Source organism: Saimiri boliviensis, chromosome 11, assembly GCF_048565385.1.
Source record: "Saimiri boliviensis isolate mSaiBol1 chromosome 11, mSaiBol1.pri, whole genome shotgun sequence".
Classification (NCBI taxonomy): domain Eukaryota; kingdom Metazoa; phylum Chordata; class Mammalia; order Primates; family Cebidae; genus Saimiri; species Saimiri boliviensis.
The window spans coordinates 72,663,592-72,685,463 of record NC_133459.1 but is presented as its reverse complement, the minus strand read 5'-3'; the positions used below and the strand labels follow the sequence as shown (position 1 = coordinate 72,685,463).

At 38.9% G+C, this 21,872-nt stretch overlaps 1 protein-coding gene across 2 annotated transcripts in view; it reads left to right on the top strand.

The window, feature by feature from the left end:
- Positions 1 to 18,925: 18,925 nt before the first annotated feature.
- The window catches only part of ERICH3 (glutamate rich 3), a 109,879-nt gene continuing 106,932 nt past the window's right edge, over positions 18,926 to 21,872 (top strand). For both annotated transcript variants that reach the window (XM_074381021.1, XM_010347526.3), the window contains exon 1: positions 18,926 to 19,472. In XM_074381021.1, coding sequence (XP_074237122.1) covers positions 19,450 to 19,472 — 23 coding nt within the window. In that variant the 5' untranslated portion in view covers positions 18,926 to 19,449. The remainder of the gene's footprint in view (positions 19,473 to 21,872) is intronic.

Here is a 21,872-nt window from a genome sequence, read left to right as displayed (position 1 = left end):
CAGCTAATTTTTGTATCTTTAGTAGAGACGGGGTTTCACCATGTTGACCAGGATGGTCTCGATCTCTTGACCTCGTGATCCACCCGCCTCGGCCTCCCAAAGTGCTGGGATTACAGGCGTGAGCCACCGCGCCCGGCCTAAAGTTTAATTTTAAACCATCTTTCCAATGATAATTTTCTATATTGAAAAACTCAAATACACTTAAAATAGTTTTCTTTCATTTTTTAACATCACAAGATAAACTAGTTTATCCCATATTTTCATCCACTTGGCGGCATATAAAGCATGTCCAAACTTGTAGGAAGATGAGTTATAGACAATTATCTCTGCAGGTTAGCTATAGGACACTTGTACATTTGGTAATATTGCTATTCACATGACCCTCACAGAAGCTCATTATTTTGTAGATCAAGATGTGGTAATCATTCCTATGAAGAAATATATATTATGTAGTCAAAGCTGGTTCTTAAAAGAAATTTGTTTTATATCATTTTATTTTTTCAACCCTTAAAATTCATTCAGATTGACATAAAATTCCAAAATATGAATAAATGCCACCAGATGGCATTTAAATTAGCTTCTGAAGTGCATGTTGTAGATTTTAAGCAGATAATTAAAAAATAGACTTCATAATAAACATAATTTTTATTTTTTGATCAAATATTTTTATAGGTAAAAATAATTCAGCTTCCCTGCTTAGTTATTATAGAATATATTTTCCCAGGTGATGGTTTTAATTACATTAGCTGGCAGCATTAATTCATTCTATGTTTGAATTTTTATTCTTTTGTACCTCTTTTTAATATATTCAACACATACTTTGTTTTTTAAAAGAACACTATAATAATTATTCCTGTGGAACCATGTAATGTATTGAGTGAAACGATTTTAAAAAATGATTATCTTTGTACATAGTACCCACATAAGTAAATATATATGTAATATTTATAGTTTTTGGTTGTTAATTCAAATTTTTTCTTTATTTTTATTTTTCTTCTTTAAGTTTCTGTAAGTTATATTTTAACATACTTGACTGAATAAGTGGTATTCTATTGTTAGGTGGTATGATATAAATGATGAAAGGCATGAGGTTTGCTTTGAAGCTGCAAGTTGTATGTTTTTATATACAAAAAAAGACATTAAATAATCTGTTCTCACTATTCAGATGTCACAGATAAAATATGTCTAAAACGTAAGAAATATTTAGTTATTTCTAGAATACTTCCTCACACTTAGTGGGTTAAAACAGTTGTATATAGACACTCACATACATGTGCACACACACATACATACAGGCATATGTATATATTGTATACATATATGTGACATACATATATGTATATACTTTAAATACATACACTTTAATAAATGGGACTATCCTGAAAGCTGAGGGATTTATATTATTTTTAATATTTTTATCTTAGTTCATACATACAAACAGTAAACATTTGTTAAATAAATGAATATGAGTACATGCCCTTGTCTGATTCTCAATGGGGAAATGTATTAATTTGAGTTACTTTGACAGTAGGGAAATCATGGCCTCTTTTTCACTATATTTAATTTCTCAATTTATAACTATAGCTAGTCGTTTAAAAATTTTAGGATGGGTGCGGTGACTCATGCCTGTAATCACAGCACTTTGGGGGGCTGAAGTGGAAGGATCACTTGAACTCAGTTGTTCAAGGCTGCCAAGAGCCACGATGGCACCACTGTACTCCAGCCTGGGTGACAGAGCAAGACTCTGTCTCTAAGTAAGTAAATACATAAGTAAATACTTTAAACCTTCCTTTGAAAAAGCGTTTATTATGGTTATCCAAATTTCTCAAGGACCTCGAGTGTGTGTTTTATTGGAGCACTTAAGCACTGTTGACACAAATTGGTGTTTCTGTGTCCTTGTCTCCAAATTGCACTTATTAAGCACTGTCTTCAGGTGAGATCAATATTTTTTGAACGTCTCCAAATTTACTTTATACAATTATGTGCTTGGATTTGCAGAGCAATTATGCTCTCATATGATGTGAAATATTTTAACTCTTTCCTAAGACCACAAACAAGGGAAAGAAAGCTATCTACGTTAAAAGGCCAGACTCTCTTTTGTTGTTTTTAAGAAAAAGTGTTCCGCATTCCCTGCCCTAATTAATTGAGGCCTTAACCTCTCCCGAGCTTTCTCAGCAGGTTCCTGTCTACCTCCCTGACCCTAACTAGTCTCTCCCTTCTTTCACACTGTGGTCAGAGTAATTTTTTTTTAAGGTGAAAATATAATCACTTTGCTGTCTTGCTTACATCTTCCAATGGGTCCCTGGGGCCTCATCCTTCAAGATTTGGGCATCCCCTTCTCCGTGAGGCTGTCCCTGATTCATGAGAGAAAGTCATGTCTGTGGGCCCTGTGCTATCTTATGTGTACCCAACCCGACCTGACAACCTTGACTATAAAAACCAATCTCTCTACAGTTAGGTGTGTAGATAGTTATTTCTTCCCCGGAAGTCTGTGAGATTCTTGAGTGTAAGGACCAGATCTCCCCCTATCAGTTTCAGTGCCTGTCAGAGCACCTGGGACATACCAAGTATTCACAAAAGATAGGTTTGTAGGAATAAAATCTATCCAAGCAATCCATTGTCTCCATTTGTTTTTGCTGTTGTTGACGCAATGCAAAATGGTAAAAAAAAAAAAAAAAAAAAAAAAAAAAAAAAAAAAAAAAAAAATGTTTCTTACCAGCAGGTGTCGCACTAGCTCCATGTTTTCTGCACGATTTTTGGCTTTTCAGCTTTGCTGTAACATATTAATTGGGCTGTTATGGGAAGGAGATGATAATTTAGGCACTGTTTACAGAATAAAGCTGATTTAACCTTCAGTTTCTCTGTGAACATTTTTTTTTTCAAACTTAGTGTTCCAACTGAAATTGCCAAAGTAAAAGGAAGACTTCAAATTTAAAAAACGATTAGAGTGAAATAAGAATTCAAGCTAGGGCATCAAGTTAAAAACACAGGAAAAATGTGAAGCACAAAATCAACACCTCAGAATGGTAATGGCACAATAATAGCTATAGCCACACAACTGTTTCTTTCCATCTCACAAGCGAAAAGAAAATTGTGGTTGGTATGTTAGCAAGAGAGCTCAAAGGAAAAACATGGCCCAGAGTGAAATATGCCTTATTTTTAGGGTTCTTTAGCTTTGAAGAGCTCAAGATCCTGACAAAAAACTTCAAATCCTGGACCCATGAACATTAGAAATGTAACACTTTTACAAGCTGAGAACCAGGGAAAATGAAGAAACAAACAGAAGAAGAAACACAGAAGATGATAAATCATCTCTGAAGTTATGAAAATACATAGTGAAGATAGTTCTTTAAATTAAAGATATACAAGTGGTCAGGTACACATTACTGAATACTTACAGCTCAGGGTAGTAAAAGGAAAAGAAAGTCTCGGAATCAGACGAGCCAGGTGATGGACTCTACAATTACTAGTTGTGCGACTTAGGGTTTTATAGACGCAGGCATCTCAAATCATCAGTACTTCCAAACATAAAATAAAGCCTATTTACAAAGGGTGTTGTGAGGGTCAAATAAGATAAGTCATGTAAACATGCTTCATGTCCGTTAAAATGCCATAGTTGCACAAATATTAGAGAAGGATGAAGCCAACATTTACTGAGCATCTATGGTGTGGTGAGTGGAGTGCTGGGTACTTTACATAAAATCGCATGCAATTATTTTCCAGTGGGCAAGATTCTCTCCAAAGTTTCCTAGTCCATAAGCTGCAATCACAGCTCCCTCCTCCTCATATCTCCTTTCTGTTATGGCCCTGTCACCATATTCCAATGAATACCTCTGAAATATGTAAATGATAGATATTACTGCCAGCCTAAACACTGAAGGGACTCAGTGAGGGATGAGATTTACTAGAAGTGGTAATTTTCAGCTTCCAGAGTCCTTGTGGTAGGGGTGAGTTAGAATTAGGGCTTCTAAAGAAGCTCTGGATATATTTGCCAACAAATTCTGAGTGGAAATTTTCTTTTGAAGATGTAAAAGAATTTATCATCAGACCAAGATCACATATACCTTTTTAGACCTTTTCATGTGGATAGAAGAGACTTTTTAAAAAAAATTCAAAGGTTTCTTCTATTGCAGGTTAAAACTAGTTTTGGAAGATGACACTTTGATACAATAGGAATAGCCTTACCCCAGATGAGCCCTCAATAAATTTTTTCTTAATAAATTAAGATTAGGCCACATACCAAGCAATACTGCAATCTATATTTCTAAGGTTATTATCTTCATTATATGCACAAAAGAGTAAGCTGTTTAGTGGTTTGTCATTTTCATTCCAGAAATAATCAGACTTGAACAGGTAAATATATCATCTTATAGTTATATACTTTTGGGTCCGTTAGAGTCAATAGTGTTATTCTAATGAATGTCACATGGGCTAGGTAAAAAAGAACATAAGCCAAAAAAATAGCAAAAGAGAGAAAGGAAACTCTAAGATTGTGTTCAGTTTAAAGTACAGAAAGTGAATCTTACAGCAGTGAATGCCCTTAATTCCAGGCTTTCTCTCCTTCTATTCATCTTTGATTTTAAATAAATTATGCTTGAGGTATTTGCTGTTAAAAGAAGCCAAATAGTGCCAGAAATTAAACCGTTCATCCTAAAAAATTTGCAGAGGTTTGAATCAGTATCATAGAAACACTGTTGGAACATTAGCAATGTGTGCAATAAATTATAACTTCCATAGATTTTCTTGTGCAGCAGTTCTGCAAAACTTCATTATTTCCATGACTGTTGAACTGGAACTATTTCCAGTTACTAAAAAGGCAGGTCGACTGTTACGTCAATTGCTGATTAGTAGTTCTATTTCTTGACAAGGTTACCCGTGCTGCCATTAGATGTTTTGCACTGAGTGGAATTAATGTTATTCCGGGAGGTAATGGTAATGAACTAAATTTCCTAGCTACAGAGAAGCCTGGACAGCGGGTCAGACTTGCACTTTGGTCTTTATCTGAAATCAGATGCCTTATCACCACAAATCCTGTCAAGTTCCCCCAAATAAGCTGGATTTATTAAAACGAGTTGTTACTCTTTGTTCCAATAATGAGCTCCACTACTGGTGGTTGCTCAAAGAACCACAGAAAAGCAGAGCAGAGGACCTGTCATTAGACAGCAGACTACATAGGCAGTGGGAATTGGGTATGGCTTTTAACTCCATGCCATTGATGGTAATTTTTGGTTGCTTGTCTGATTCGCCTGGGGCAACTGAAAACATCACCTTAGTTTTATTCAGGCTAATTATCAGCCTGTGCAGTGGTGCCAAATTTGAGACATGATTGACAACTAGATATATATCCTCAGATATATGAATCTCCGGTTCATAGTCATTAGAACTCCATCACAGGGCTGCTCTGCCCCAAAGACATTAATAGAGGCCAGTGATCTGCTGAGTCCAAAGAGCTCAGGGGAGGAGAAAGCAGCACATTCCCACCCAGGTGTTCACAATTCTTGTTGCATTATTGACCATCTTGCATAGGAGGAGCCGGATGGTGTAGGGCTTGTTGATGACCTTCTTTGACACCCATTTGTGTGCAGAGGCGGCTCAGGCTAGACACCATCTGTCCTGACTTGCTGGCCATATCGTCATGTAGCTGTCTCTTTGTGTTGATGGATTTCTTTGAGTAGCTGAGTGAGTTGAGCATTACCTAAGTCTATAAAAAACAATGTATAAACCCTAATGTTGCTTATCACATTTTTTCTCACTCTAGAAAATCCTAAAGGCTGTGTCTCTGAGACTTGTCTGTAATTTTAAGAAATGCACATGAGAACAAAGAGAAAGAAAGATATGTGGAGATATTACATCCATCACCTTTAAAATCTAAACATATCTCAAACTCTATTCTTTCCCCCTTTGTTCTATTTAAACACATTCCCCACACAGTGAAAGAGGATTATCCTGTGCCTGTCACTTTTATTTTTTTTGTGCTTCTAGTGCTTGATTGTGTAATCAAAAATATTAAAATTAAAATCCATATGAACAAGCTGTTGAAGATGATATCTAAAAACAGGGCTGATGGCCAATGTGTTATGTTCTGAGGGTTGTCTTTGTCAGGGAAAGGCAAATCAAATGATATAGTAAACAGGACTTTTTCCCCAGTCCAAGGGAAAAAAAAATCATGCAAGGAATTAAAGCTTTCACGGGTGGCTTCTGGTGGTCATCCCCACTTTCTTATTTTGCTATCCTTCTTTAGGTATCTGCTCCTTCCTAAGAATGACTTTCTCTTCAAACTAATCCTTGAGCACCTTCATTTACCCTTTGGGAAAAAATCCACTCTCCACCTACAGGGGCTGATGGTACCACAGGATCCAGTGGCCTTACAAAGTCTGAGCTATTTCTTCCAGAGAGCAATGCCCGGGAGGTCAACAGAACAGTGAAGACTGGCCTCTGGCCCTTCAAGTCCCGCAGAGCCATCTCATGTGGGAGGAGCCACCCTAACAGCCTTCTTCAGATCTTCCCAGCAGTGTGCTTGTTCCACTTGTCTTTGTCTTCATTTGCCTGATAGACACCTGCTGGCTCATATGGAGATATGTATGTGTGCATGGGCTTCCCACTCGTTTTTTTTCTGACGGTCAAGTCCTCCTTTCCAGATTAGGAAGTTTATATTCCTACACTGTTGTCATAAACTGGAAGCCAGTGGGCAGAATTCTAACCATAGATATTATTTGTTTGGCTTCCGTAATGTTCTGAAAAATTCAATCTATCTAACTTTTCTTCTTCTTTGGAAAAAGCAGAATCTGTGGCAATCCTAGAAGGCATTTCTAGAAAGCAACATAGCTTCTGAGCTCAGAAGCAGCCAACTTTGAGACAGGCCATGCTCTAGGACTGCCTGCCATACCCGTGTCTTAATGTTTTTCTTTCGCCCTTGGGTTTTCGATTCCTGGTTTAAGACCACAAGGAAGAAGAAAACCTTTTCAGATCAGACACCTCTCTCACAGTGGATTTCGCAGAACTCATTAATATACAGAGCAGTATTAGGTTCTTTATTTCTACTTTCACTTCTCTCTCTCAAATTTAATTCTTAGGTCTTCCAGGAACAAAAAATAAAACCAGCCCTTTAATAATACATAGACTTTCTGTGGCTGTTTGCTTAGTTACACGAGACCTGACAGAAAGTTTCATATGTGCACATACAAGGGCTGGATCAAGCACTTTCTATAAGGCCTCAACCTCCTTCCGGGAGGAAGGTAATGGGAGTTCCTTCTTCCAGGAATGGTCGAGGTTAGTAGGTTTTAATACCATCATACAAACACTTAGTTTCCTAGAAGATGCCTTATAATCCATTTAGTTCAACGTAACTCTATGCAAGGATGTCCTATAGAGTATTTGATTCCTCTTCTTGATCACGTCTAGATAGAAAGTGTTTCTCTTTCATAAAGATTATCCATCCCATTTTTGGACATGTTCCCTCAAAAATGGGTGTAAAGTATTAAACTGTGCCCTTTGTCATAGGGTTTTTGTGACAAGATTTCTATTTGCTGTTTGGTTCTAGAAAGTTATTTCTTTTGCTGAGCCAAAATTCATCTCATACCTTCTCCTAATTATCTCCCATACATCTTCTCAGTTTCTTCCTTCTTCTGTATAAAATCCTTTCTAATATTTTACAGCACCATGGTCCTGATCATGTTTAGTTTAGACATCACCAGTTATCTCAATGTCCTCCTATGAAACAGTTTCTAGAGTGATCATCATTTTCATAAATGTATATTTTATATTGCATTTTAAAAGGCAGTTCTTTTGTTTTGGAGCAGTGATTGTCATACCTAGCAGTAAATTAAACATGCTTTTTCTATTTAACTTCAGGTGAGCTTGTACCGGCAGAGAATGAAGCAATATTGCACAATCAACCACGATGGCCATCATTCCCATCACAGTCCATGTAAACATTATACTCTGTACTTGTGTGTGCAGTGTGTGGCCTGAGTGACCCTACATTGAAGTCCCTTACATATCCCAGAGAGGAGTGCCAGATATATATACAGATAGCCATTAGTGCATCACCCATTCCCAGGGTGTAAGAAAGAAGGCAAGCAGTTCATTGCAAGAAGGAAGAAGGTGGTAGTGTGGATTTCAATGGAGAGAATTACACATGTTTTGAGTTCTACCTGTTCCTACACCTACCTGCCATGCATGAGAGGGAATACTTTCCCCTTGCCTTAAACCACATGAAGAGGGTTTTCAGAGCACAACTCAGAGAACCTGGCCCTTGCCTCTGAATTTGGAGAATGCGGTGAAAAATATGTACTTTGAGATATAAGTCTGTCATGTAAGCACAGTATTCCAGACGTGATTGGTTTGATGCAAAAAACAATGGAACTTTTATATCTGAGAGCATAAACCAGTATCACATTGATGCTTTTAGTTGCCATGTCACAAAATTGCCTTATATTGAGTTTCAAAGCAACTAAAATATTCAGGTATTTCCAGATGAACTGAAATTTGGTCATATATATTGATAGTTTATATGGGCAAATAATTTTTTGAGAGTAAATCTGAAGCAACTTGCTACAGAAGCAGCATCACTAAATGTGGGGATTTGCAATGCCCTGGTTTGCTTCTTACCTTGTTTACTTAGCTGGCCAATCATTGATATCCCTGAGCCTCAATAGCCTCACCTGTACCATGAGTATAATATCTCCCCCAAGGAATCGTGAAAGTTAAATGAGATGATTTGTGTGGATGGTTAGCACATTGGAAGCACTAGATAAGTACAAGTTCCCTTCTGCCTTCTTTGATGACACCCGTGATTTGTGATTTTGCTCATCTCCAACCACCCTGCATAGGACAATGTGACACAGGGACTGAGAGCTATTGCTATGGAAGAGAACCCACTTACAAGCATGTGACTTCGGGCAGGTTGCTTCAATTCCCAGCTTCTCAGAACATTTCTTTGTACAAAGGGGGAAACAATAGCATTTGAGTATAAGATGAGACATGACACCTGAAGTATTTAGCAGAGAGCCTGGCACACATCATATGTTCAGTATTTTTTTAAAATTGTCTTTACTACCACCCCAGTGACCATGACTACAGTGGAGTTTATTTGCTTTGATGGCAGGGCCCAAAACCATCCTCCAGAAATCTGACCAAAGGGTGTCTTTGAAACACTGTCTTTGTTTTGTGACAACTGAAGAGCCTTTAATTTAATTAGGCTGGAACTCAATAGCTGATTACCAGCAGGGGGAGGTAGAAGGAAAGATGGCCACAGAATTCCATTTTGAGAGTCTCATTCATTTTGATCCACATCGTCTACAAAGCCTCTTGCCAATTTCTCTGACACATCCTCCCCCAAATTCTAGGTGTTCTGCTCTGTTCCCCCTAAATAACAAGGTAACTTTGAGTGTGTCACTTTCATTTCACCTGTCAGCTCTTCCTTTCACATAATTGACTTGAAGAGAAGTGGCTTTCCTCCTGTTTTCTCTGAATTCACTCTCTAGCTGGTCCTTCTACTAACACTGCATCCTTTGCCATCCTCCCTTAATCATCACCTGTAATATTTCCTGCTGTGTTGCTACCTTGTACTCTTGGGACTACACAGGACAACCTGGGTTATTAGGAGCTAAGCTGCAAAGAGATGGCAAAATGAAAATTTAGGCTTGTACTGGCCAAAATTTAAGATTTACGATATAGCAGTGTTTAACAACCTTTTTATAACTAATGGGCCCTTGTGTAATTTTTTTAAACACTATGAATGTAGTGTTTTGATAAATACTATTTTTATGCAGGAAAAATAACAAATAATGTCTTCCTATGAGAAAGCCAAATGAGCCACCATGAGATGACCCACAATAATGATTCAAAAAAAGAAAAAAGCAATTTTTATTTGGCTTGGGCCGTCTTGCCCTCTGTAACTGTCATTTCTTCTGGGCTTGTGGAAATCCTGAGAATAGGTTGCAAACCCATATTATTAGCTGAATTAACCCTTAGGTTTTGGTCTCCCTAAGTTGGGAATGACTGAGCATGGCTGTAGCTGGAATTATTAAAACAAAATCATTTAGTGAAAAAGGTGCTTTGTCTGTTGAAGAATATACTAGAATTTAAAATTCTATCTTATTTTCTTTTTATTTGTTTTTTCATGTTATGATATTTGTCTTAATATTGTAAGTTCTCACTTATTTCATGATGGATTAGCTGCATTCTCTTAGGAGAAGTTGAATGGTGAATAAAGCAAGAGCTTTGAATCACAATGATCTGATTCTTCCACCTACAAGCTTGTACTTTCATCAGTCTGTAAACCTCTCTGAGGCGTGGTTTCATCATCTATAAAAAAGATCAATAACACCTACTTCACAAGATTGGTATGAGGATGAAAGATGATGTATGTACAGGAAAGATAGTGCCTGGCACAGTGTAGATGTCTAATAATGTGTAGTTATTTTCACAAAGATGGGCAAATTACCGTTTTTGAATACTTGCTGTATACCAGCCCCTCCTCATTTTCTGATTAGAAAATAGAGGCTTTGGGAAAGTAGCGTTCTCAAAATGCCATAGCTAAGATATGGCTGTGTTCATCACCATAGGCCAGCTTTGCTGGGATAACCGGCAGCCCCAGATCTGAATGGCTTTAAACAGCGAAGATTCATTTCTCATACATATCATGTCCACCATGGGTTTGTGTGTGGCTCTACACCACATCATCTTCAGTGAGGAGGACAGGCTAAGGGAAGCACCACTATCTGGAATGTTGCTGTTCGCTGGGGCCAAGAAAAGAAAGATGAAGAATTCTGTGGGAGCTCCTAAAAGATTCTACCCAGAAGGGACACGGATCACTTTTCATATTTCATTGGCCAGAACAAGTCACGTGGCCATGCCCAACATCAAACAGGTGGAAACAAGCCAACCTTTTCTATAACCCAAAGTGGTAACATCTTTACAGTGATCGAATTCTAATTCAAAAATAGGTCTCTGATTTACATATGGACAAAACAGGGGGACTGGAACCTCTTACCTTTTCTTAAATCCATTCTTCATAACAATGCATTTTTTGGCACATCTGAAGAAATTTCTCAGAATTTACAATATCACAAGCATAACTACTCAAGTCTAACTGCAAAGGCACAATGCCAAGCAAACTGGAGGGGATTTGTGGGTTTTCTACTTTTTGTGATTATGAATGATAAAACTATGCACCTTCTTTACAGACTCTTCCTGTTTCTTTTTCATTTATTTGCCTTTTTAGTGAGTAAAGTTGTATATTTCCCTCTCAACTTATTTTCCCTGCTTACTAAATATTTCTCCACACTATAGCACACTCCACTGTTAACCATGTTGCTTTTTTCCCTTTGGCTTACAGCTTAGGAAATAGGCTTGGTTGCTATGTATAAGTACGGAACACATCAGAACAATGAGCATCATAAAATTTTGTGCTTCTGTTTCCAATGTTGCAGAACCTTGGCTCATCAGAGCATTTTTCTCACGTCCTGTCTGACTGACCAGTTAGCTCAGGGATAAAAGCTCCCTATGGTGACAGGCTTGCACAGGTGCAGAGAATAAACCCTGTAGTCATGATTCTTTCTCCTCAACCAAAAGGTGGATTTTGATGTGGCCTTTAAGTGAGAGAAAAACTTAATGAAAAAGAAGCCCAGAGGAACGAAGAAACCCCACAATTCTAATCTTGGGTCAGCTATGGGGATCATATTACAAACAGTCGATTTATCAAGGAATCCTCAGATTTGTATTTTCAAGTGAATCTGCAGAGCCTTAGGAGAGTGATTTTACTGTTTTAATCTTCCTATTTATTAATTTATTTTTACTGCTTTGGGTTTCCCTGCAATTCACCAGTGAATAATCACTCTCTCCAAACTCCCACTCCAGAAATGTGTTTTTCTCCTTGTATTTTCTTTGATGTTTGTTCCACAGCTTCCATTGAGTTATTGTCTTATCATAACAAGAAATTCTCATTAGTTCAGAATTTATGATCACTCCAACAGCAACAAAACCTTTTTTAACCTGTGTGCTCTTAGGGAGAAAGTGTTGGCTAAGCAATTCACTAGTGAAAGCATGCTTGTCTGAGAATATTTAAGCCTATGTGAAAAATCCATGAACTCCTTTAAGGGTGCTTATTTCCATGAAACTAATATGGTCATTACTAAAAAGAATCTTTACCTAACCAATGTCTATGTCTTAAAAGTCCCATCAGATGGCATTTCCTTAATCAAGTTTGAGTTGCAACATGAATGTGTAAGTAATAAAGTTATGCTCTTATTTTTTAAAAAAAGATAGTATATTTCACATGGTTTGTTCTGTGAGCTTCATCATCTACCTTCCAAATGAACAATCCTAGTCTTCTGTTCGAGACCACCAATCTACTTATAACTTAAGTTTAAGACGCATAATTTTCTTGTCTATCCAATTTAATTCAAAGGCTCAGTTCCTCCTGTTCTCCTAGCTGTGGAGAGGAAGAGAATACAGCCCTTCAGCCAGCAATTTATGATGCAGGAATGCTTGAAGACCGGTGCTGCTATGCTTCCATGGAGGAGCCAACTCCAGTGTCATTTAAACCAAATGAAGCTGTAAAAATGTTTTGAAGATGGTTGCTCTTAAGGGTGAGAGGGCATGGAGTATACTACTTACTCTGTCAGAAAACAGATGTGTGGTAATGAATGAAATTCCTTCTTTTCAGTTTTGTTTTTCACCAGCCACATTATTGAGTCATTGTGAGTGATGAGGGTTGAGAGAAGAACAGTTGACGCAACTGAGAACAGCTTTTATTTGAGATCAGTGACCTTGCAGTTATTACCTTCCCTTATGTTTTTATGCCTTCTTACCTCTTGGATGTGGGAAGCAATACAAAAAAGTGTTTAGGAGTGTGAGTTCTAGAAACATAGACAACGGGATTTGAATCTCAGCTGTGCTACTTACTAGCTGGTATTTAACCTATCTGAACCTCAGCTTCCTCATTTGTGAAATAGTGCTAAAAATAAAACCCACTTCACAGATGTGAAGATTCAGAGTACCTGATATATAAGGTCAATGGATATTTTCTGATCTTGGGCCAAGTGGACCCTTAGTTCTGTGAATGGCAAGTATAATATCTATTTCTAATGGCAAACAGTAGTATCAGCCATCTGTAGCTGCTTCAGAAACACTGGATCAAATAAGCTAACCTAGTCTTCAATTACATCAGGCTATTGTGATGGCTCTACTCAGTTTATCTCCCAAAATTCAATGCCTGTTGTTTAGAATGCATTTTTGGCTCATGGTGGACAATAATAGAAATGCTGAGCTCCTTAATATCTCACAAGTTCACTCATACATGGGTGGGGCCAGAGCCAAAGAAATATCCATTTATTACACTTTTTATGTCACATTCTTTCATGTCCTCTCCTCCAAATGGAGAGTCACGGAAAACATGGATTACACTCTTCCCATCATAGTTCAAGAAATACTTGTTAAATACTTTCTAAATCATGGTAATTTGATTGATACTGAAGGATAGAGCAGGAATTTATGCTAGGGTTGGAGGAGAGGAGACGTGCACACCACCAACACAGTGCGTGAATGGGGGCAGGATTGACACCCGCAATCCACAGTAGAAGAGGAGGCCACCTCGCAGTAGCAGTTTGACACACCTGAGCCCTGTTTGAGTCCCATTTCCTTGATGGTTATCTCCTCCTGCCATTTCTCTTTCTCCTCTCCTTTCCTTGGTTCCAAACCACAGCCTCCATGAATATTCAGATTACAGAAGCCAGGACAGTGTCTACAGAGACGGGCTGAGTCCACCCTCACCTGGAAAGGCTTTGATGGAGAGTCTTGGCATGGGGAAGACTTGCCTCTTTTCCCCAACTTCCATCGCCACAGCCAACTCCTACATATCTTTTAAGCCTCATCTTCAGCCCTGACTCTTCTGTGAGTTCTTCCTGAATTATCTAGACAAACATTTTAGGGTGCGGTGGAGAATGCATTTATCAGAAATATAATGTAAAAATAAATGTCCCTTATTCTCCTTGGAGCTCTCTTAGTAGTTATTTCTCTCCAATGATTTTTATGTTTCTCTTCTTCTTCTCTTCTTGTCCAACATTGACATTCTCTTCCCTCTCCTAGTATAGAATCTCTGGAACAGGATGGTGAGAAATAATCAGGGTCTCAAGGGTAGAAGAAGTAATAGTGTGCTTATTGTGAAGTGATGTTTAGCATCAGAGACAGTGGGTACATAGCTGGACCTGTTGTGGGGTGAGGGGCAGGAACATTAGTTAGAAGACATTCCATGTTGTAGCTTACACATGTTTGCATCATAGCATTAGGCACTTTGCTTGTCATTCTTTGCATGTCATTTTACCCAACAGACTTCAAATTTGAGAGAAGATAGGAGTTCTGTTCATCTCTGAGACGACAGACCTAGAAAATGTCACTGATTTCCCGTGGCCACTAAGTAAGTCAATTGGCTGTCCCCATTCCCACTCATCAGTTTGCAGATTTGATCCAACTGAAAAATAGGGATGGAAGGATCTGGAGACAGCTTGCCTGTCCAGGTTGTTCAGAGCTGTAAATTGGTGATGTGCCTTTGGGTTTGTCACTTTCTTCTTTGAATATGTCTGCTCAGCCTTTCCTAGATCTGATGCCAGGCTTCAATAAACAGCTCACTGGAATTAAGCTTATTGTTTTAGTCTGTATGTGCTGCTATAACAAAATACTACAGGGTGGGTCATTTATAAGAATAGAAACAGTTCTCGCTGTTCTAGAGGCTGGGAGTCAAAGATCAAAGCATTAGAAGGTTTGGTGTCTGATGAGGGCTGCTTTCTGCTTCAAAGATAGTAGCTGATTATTGTGTCCTCTGGAGAGGGTGAAACTGTCACACATGGCTAAATGGACAGAGGCAGTGAATCCATTCTCCCTTCTATAAGGGTCTTAATCCCATTCATGACATTTTACTCTCATGTCTTAATCATGTCCTAAAGACTTACCTGTTAATACAATCACGTTGGTGATTAAAATATCAACACATGAATTCTGGGGGACATTCAGACCACAGAAAACAATTTCAAGGCAGTGCACCCCTTATTATCAAAGGTTGGAAGTTAAATTTTGTACATTGGCACTCCATTCTTCAGCCTTTCAATGTGATAGTTTCGAGCAACCCAAGCTAACATTAAGGAATGTAAGGTATTAGGAAGCTCTCTTGCAAATTTAACCTTCTGCACAAAGGAGCATGTCCTGATGCAATGCTTACCTTACTCACCTCCCACTGAGGTCTTATGTAATGATGATAAAGAAGGTAACCCTGGATCACAGAAAATCATCATGCTTTAAGGCCCTGACACTCTATGCCTAAGATGGGAGTGGTAGCCTTGGAGATCTCCGAAATGCCTTTGGGATTACATCAGAGAAGAAAGTCTTGATAACATGAACTCTGTCTTTCAGGAGAATAATAAACACATGGGAAAACTTATTTCTCCAATCTATTCATTAATTTCTTCATTTGCTTATTTATTCAGCACCTTCTGTGAGAGGCACAGAGGTGATAAATACTGGGAATATTGAACTAGTCTTTGTTCTTGAAGTCTATGAGGGCAAGTTACATCTCCAGTTGTAGTGATAAGTTAGGCCAGAGGTCAGCAAACTTCTGTAATGGGAAAGATAGCAAGCATTTTAGGTTTCATGGGGCATAAGGTCATTGTTGCAACTACTCTGCCATTGTTACATGAAAGCATAGATTATTTGTAAAAAAAAAAAAAAAAAATAGTCATGGGCATATTCCAACAAAACTTTATTAATTAAGAATAAAATGTGAATTTCATATAATTTTTATGTTTCATTTAATACTATTATTCTTTTGAATTTTTCCAAGCATTTAAAACTGTAGCAGCCCTTCTGAGTTTACAGACTGTACAAAAGCAGGCCGTGTATAAGATGTAGTTGGCAAGTATACATTGCCTACCTCTGATCCAAGGCCTGATCACTGCTATGGTTTGAATGTGTTCTCCAAATTTCCTTTGTTGGAAATTTAATCCTGAATTCATATGTTGATAGTATTTGGAGATGGGGCCTTTGGGAGGTAATTAGGATTAGATAAGGTTACTAAAGAGGAACCCCCAATGATGATACTAGTGGCTTTATAAGAAGAGAAGGAGAGACCTGAGCTGACACGTTCTTGCCCTCTCACCATGTGATGCTCTCAGTGATGTTATGATGCAGCAAGAAAGCCCTCCCCAGATGTGGCCTTTTAACTTTGGACTTCACAGCCTCCAGAACTGTAAGAAATAAATTTCATTATAAATTACCTTATCTGTGGTATTCTCTTATAGCAACAGAAAACAAATAAGACAGTTACTGTTGTTACTGATAGTTTAGATCTGTGATTCCTAAGTCCAGCTGCTGTTCACCCTAAATGAAGATCCAATCTACACTGTATATTTAATCCTCACCTCTCCCCGAACCCCGCCCTTCTACTTCTCTCAATCTCCTGACCCCAACTCTCATTTCACAGGTCTTTCTATAAAACAGAAATCTTTTTACAAATTTATGACACTTCTGGGGACATCTGGGGGCTTTTTATTTTTTTCCTGTGAGAAAATGAAAAGGACTCCAGTGACTATTTGGTCTTGAAACAGTTTAATTCAGTTTTTTTTTTTTTTTTTTTTTTCTTTATTCCCTTTCCCTGTCTCCATTCCAGAAATTAACATAAAAATTCATTCTGGCTAAATTCCCAATACATTTTTACAGTGAGCATTTTCTGAAGTGAAAAGTAGTAGCTTCCTTGCAGTTTTCATCAGAAATGTGAAATTGTGGAGCTCACAGGGGTAGAGAACTCAAACCCCATTTATGAATTAATACATGCTGTTGAGGGTACCTCACTGTCTGCAGAGTGCTGGGGAATCTTTTCTACAGAATCTTGAGTATCTAAATAGTGTATCTTAATTTTCTTTCTCATTCTACCAGTGAGAAAATACCATTTTCTATTTGCAAAAATGAATTACTATATAACAACTAGTACCTATATAAGATTACATTATTTACATCATCCTTAGGGATTGCCAGCATCTGGACAAGTTATAATGTTTCTTTCTAGTTCCTCCTCCTGCTCCTTTCCCCCTCCTGATTTTTATCCAAGTGACATCTAGTTACAGTGAGCATTAAGGGCAACTTCAAATGGGAACCACTGTTAGTGGGGATAGACATATGGTAGAGGGGTGAAGGGAGATGACCTCTGCCTTAGTCTAGTTCTAGCCACTTGGTTCCCAAAGCAGCCTCGAATCCTTCAGTCTCAGGATCTAAGCAACTGAGCTAGCATCCTATTTTTTTTCTTGTAATGGCTCTGGTTACTCAAGTCTAAAACCTCTAATGGTATAGCATATCTGGCTTCTATGGGAATTTATAGGGGCCACGGAAAAATAAATCAACTTTGTAATTGTTAAAAGCATTTGCAGGCCGGGCGCGGTGGCTCAAGCCTGTAATCCCAGAACTTTGGGAGGCCGAGGCGGGTGGATCACAGGGTCAATAGATCGAGACCATCCTGGTCAACATGGTGAAACCCCGCCTCTACTAAAAATACTGAAAATTAGCTGGGCATGGTGGCGTGTGCCTGTAATCCCAGCTACTCAGGAGGCTGAGGCAGGAGAATTGCCTGAACCCAGGAGGCGAAGGTTACGGTGAGCCGAGATCGCGCCATTGCACTCCATCCAGCCTGGGCAACAAGAGCGAAACTCCGTCTCAAAATAAATAAATAAATAAATAAATAAATAAATAAATAAATAAAAGCATTTGCAGGCTAAAATCAGATAGGTCTGGATTTGAATCTTAGTTTTTCCAGTGGGAAGCCATTATAGATATTAGAAAAAATAATTAATTTCTTTATGTATTAGTTTTGGTAGCTATGCAATGGAGAAAAAAATATATCTCATAAAATGAAGATGAGGATTAAATGGGATAGTAAATGTTCAATAAAAGGCCGAGGAGAGCATTTAGGAACAACTCCGAACAAATGCTGCCACTCAAAAGAGTTTTCTCTTTTCCCTCTTCGTTCACGCTGCAAACGTTTGTTAAACTCTTGCTGCTTTTTAAGAGTATAGATAAATAAAATAGATGTACAAAATGAGATGGAGGAGCTTGCATTTGAGTATAAAAGGCAGCCATCTACTTCAGCAAGGGTGTAAGTATAAAACAGAGGCATGTCCTGGCTGAGTGGCCCCCAGAGGTCAGAGCCATCGGCACACCTGAGGATGTCAAAGAGGAAGTGGATGAATAGAAGTTTTTCAAGTGGTCAAGGGTGAAAATATGTTCCCACTAGCGGGATAGTGCAAGAGTTTGGTATTGCTAGAGTTTAAGGCAGTGAGAATGAAGAAAGTGGTCACAGAGGCTGGGGAGGGATGCTGGGGCCAGTTGATGCGGAGCCCTGAATGGCGCAGGAAGTTTGATCTCTGTCATACTCGGGGAGCTTTCCCACGTGGGAAAAAGCAGAATGATATTAATCAGGTGATGTTCTTCCCACCTCTGAGTGTGGCTGACCCAGAATAGAGACAGCAGAAAGCTCAGTCACCACCGATGCGTCTAACCCTTCACTTATACATGAGGAACCTGAGGCCAGAGATCAAGTCATTCTGCAAAATACTTGACCAAGCAAGAACAAAACAAGAATAGGTTATCTGAGTCCAGCGCCTAAACGTCCTCCACAGTAAGATCCTCATTTAAATCCAGGCTGCTTCATCTAAGCCCTACGTTCCATGTACTTGATTCCAATACAAGTACTATTTCGGGTGCTTTCCCCCACCTTCTGAAAGCCAGCACTATCAGCTCTGCTTGCTGGAAGTGGGGATCTCAGGCCAAGAAGGGATTTTCCAAGGAGGAAATGAGTCGATTGTAATACCTTACAGATGCAGAAACAAATTCAAAACCCAAAACAGATGGAGAGACTTCCTTCTTTTCCTTGAATTTGCACTCGCTGTTTTACCACTGGAAACCACCGCATCACGCAGTAGCTGCTCCCCAGTCCTTCCTTCCCCAGGGCCCAGCAGGAAGCACGCCAGCCAAAACGTGTGCTTGTGGCTGTTTATATACGCGCGCGTGTTTGTGTTTTCAGATTACGGGTACCTGGGGAACTCGCGCCCCAGAGCAACGGAGCAGGGGCTCGCCTGGGTCTCCACCCATATCAGGGCCCAGAAAAAGGGGTAGAAGCTGGCATCACTTCCAGCTTTCGCGGGCTCGGTTCCAGCAGCGCCCTGGGCGCTCGCCTCTCTCCTCCCTTAGCAACCGGGAGGCTGTGGATACCGCCAGAGGGTGGGGGCTCGGGAGGCTGCGGGTATCCTGGGCGCCCAGGGGCGGCGGCGGCCCAGCGCAGGTGCCCGCGCACAGGCAACCTCAGTGCGGAGCCACCCCGCGAGCGCGACTGTCGCAGCGCCAGCGTGCACGGGGCCCACGCACCCACCCTCCGCACCTGCCGCGGGGTCCAAAAGGGATCCTGCAAAAATGAGCCATTCTCACCCAGCTGGGTAAGTGACAACTGGAGCTTTTCCACGCTGCGGCAGGTGGCGGCTTCAGCCAGCGGCCCCTCCTCCCTCCTGCTTCGGAGGGAAGGGGCGAGAGGGGAGCGAGGGGGAGGGCTGAAGAGTGGAAAAAATATACTAATTCTGGGTTGCAGGGAGGATGGCAGACATCCCAGGCATCATGTCTCCTCCCTCCCCTTCCTCGTTTATTTCACCCACGTTCGCCCCTTTTGAAATTTTCACCCTGGAAGGATTATAAAATGGATGTGAAAAACGCACACCTTAAGCAAGGACCTTCGCTGGGATCAAGAAGATCCTGTGGTGTGGAACATGTGTGTTTAGATGCAAAAGAAGAGATTACCAAAATATACATTCGTTTAGAGGCTTGAGACTGAGATATGCAGTCTCACCGTAGCTTGCATATAAACGAAGTGTGCGTTTATTCAGTATTGAAGGAGGTTTCATTGGGAAGATGGAGTATTATTTCAGGGTTTTTATCGGCCCAATCTCAAAAGGATCATAAGGGTCTTTTAAAAGTATTTTAATCAAGGAAGGTTTTGTGGCACAGAAAAAGAGAGGAAGGAGTTGTGTGCCTGTGCATTTACTCATGATCTTCAATTGCTTTAGGTAGGTGAACTCCTTAGAGGACCTATTTTGGCAATATTCAATGTATTCTAGAAAGAACACCATCATTATTGGCTGTTGCAAAAAAAAAAAAAAAAGATTTTTTTAATTGCAAGGGAGAATATCCAATTTCCTCCTAAATTAAACAATGTAATGCATATTAGATGGTTTTTTATTATGATACATCTAGTAAGAAGATAAATATTGTAGTCAATGTTGCAATTAAATTGAAGATGCTTTCCTTTTTAATTGCATTTATTGCACATTTTTAGGAGCAGCAAATTAGCAAAGGACAACATATTTGAGATCATTTGGAGTTTGTGATGTTTGAAATACCACATTAGGCATTGTGTTGGAACTTATACCCAAACTTCAAGATTTTACTTTTTAATGAATTCTAGGAGTGTAATAACATAAATGAGAATGTTCGAAAAAACTAAAGCCATATAAGGTACCATATTGGAAATTCGTTTCAGAACTTTTAGAAAAGTGATACAGCTATGATTAAATGAACTTCTTATTTTATCTCAAGTTGAATTTAATTTAGGTACCTTAACATTTTGGTGCCGAACTGCTGTGCAATTTTAGTTAACTGTGGGTCACATAAGATGTAAATAGCACTATTTTTCTGCAGCTGATGTTTGCAGTATGTTTGCATTTGGGAAAATAAATGTGTCAGTCATGGTTGTCTTCCTATGTTTTTCAAGTTTTGGCTAGCTAGAATCTGATTAGACCATTTAATCATTTATTTTAAAATGTGAAAAAAAAACCTGCAGCTATTTATTAAACTGAGCATGATTAAGATTTCAGAAACTAAAATCAAATTTTTCTGAAGCTCCATTAGTTCCAAGCCTACAGGGAAAAGGGAAAATTTATGATTTAATGAAAGAGTATGTTTCATGGTACTCTTTGGAAAAGATATTAAGACAGCAACAAATACTTCTCACTTAAACGGTAAGTTTCTGAAAAGTAGGCACCATATCTTATTAATTCCTCTGCCACCATTACTTAGGACAGTGTTTAGAACAAAATTAAACTCAACAAATGTTTATTGAATAAATTATATCACTGGATGGTGAATCCAAACTAGAGGTGCATGTATTCACAACTGAAAACTTTGTTAGAACTAAATATTAAGTGTATACCATGTGCCAGGCTCTATTCTAATGTTTTACATGAACTATCTTATTAAATCTTCCCATCATGATGGTTTTTAGTCACCCTCATTTTTACAGATAAGAAATTTGAGGACTGAGAAGTTTCTAGAGTTAGCACTGCTAGGAGGGGTCAGGGCTGGAATACAAAGCCAGACAGCATAGCTTCAGAGCCACTGCTCTTCACCATCACCCTATATTGCCTCACATAGTCAGCAACTGAAATGTACAGGAGCCTAAATATATAAACATTTTTGTCTGGATTAGACCACCATCTGACAGAGGATGGCCGTATGTAAGCATCTAGTATTTTGATAGCTGATTAGAGGCTAATTTTGTAATAGTGTTGCATGTGTACATATTTTTTGGTTTTAATTTATCAAAAGTAAATGAAAACAGTAAGCATCAATACAACAAATCTAAATGTCTTAAAATTCACCCAAGAACAAAATTATTTGAATTGCTAAAGTTTTTCCTCAAGTAAAATTAGTGACTTTTTCTTGCTTATGTTACCATTTGGAAATAATAAAAGTTTCAGCAGCAAATAAAAGTTTTTATTAAAGCTGAGAAGGCTTTTCTATCATTACTGAAGCAGTTTGTACTTATTACATTTTAAGGATAAAATGGT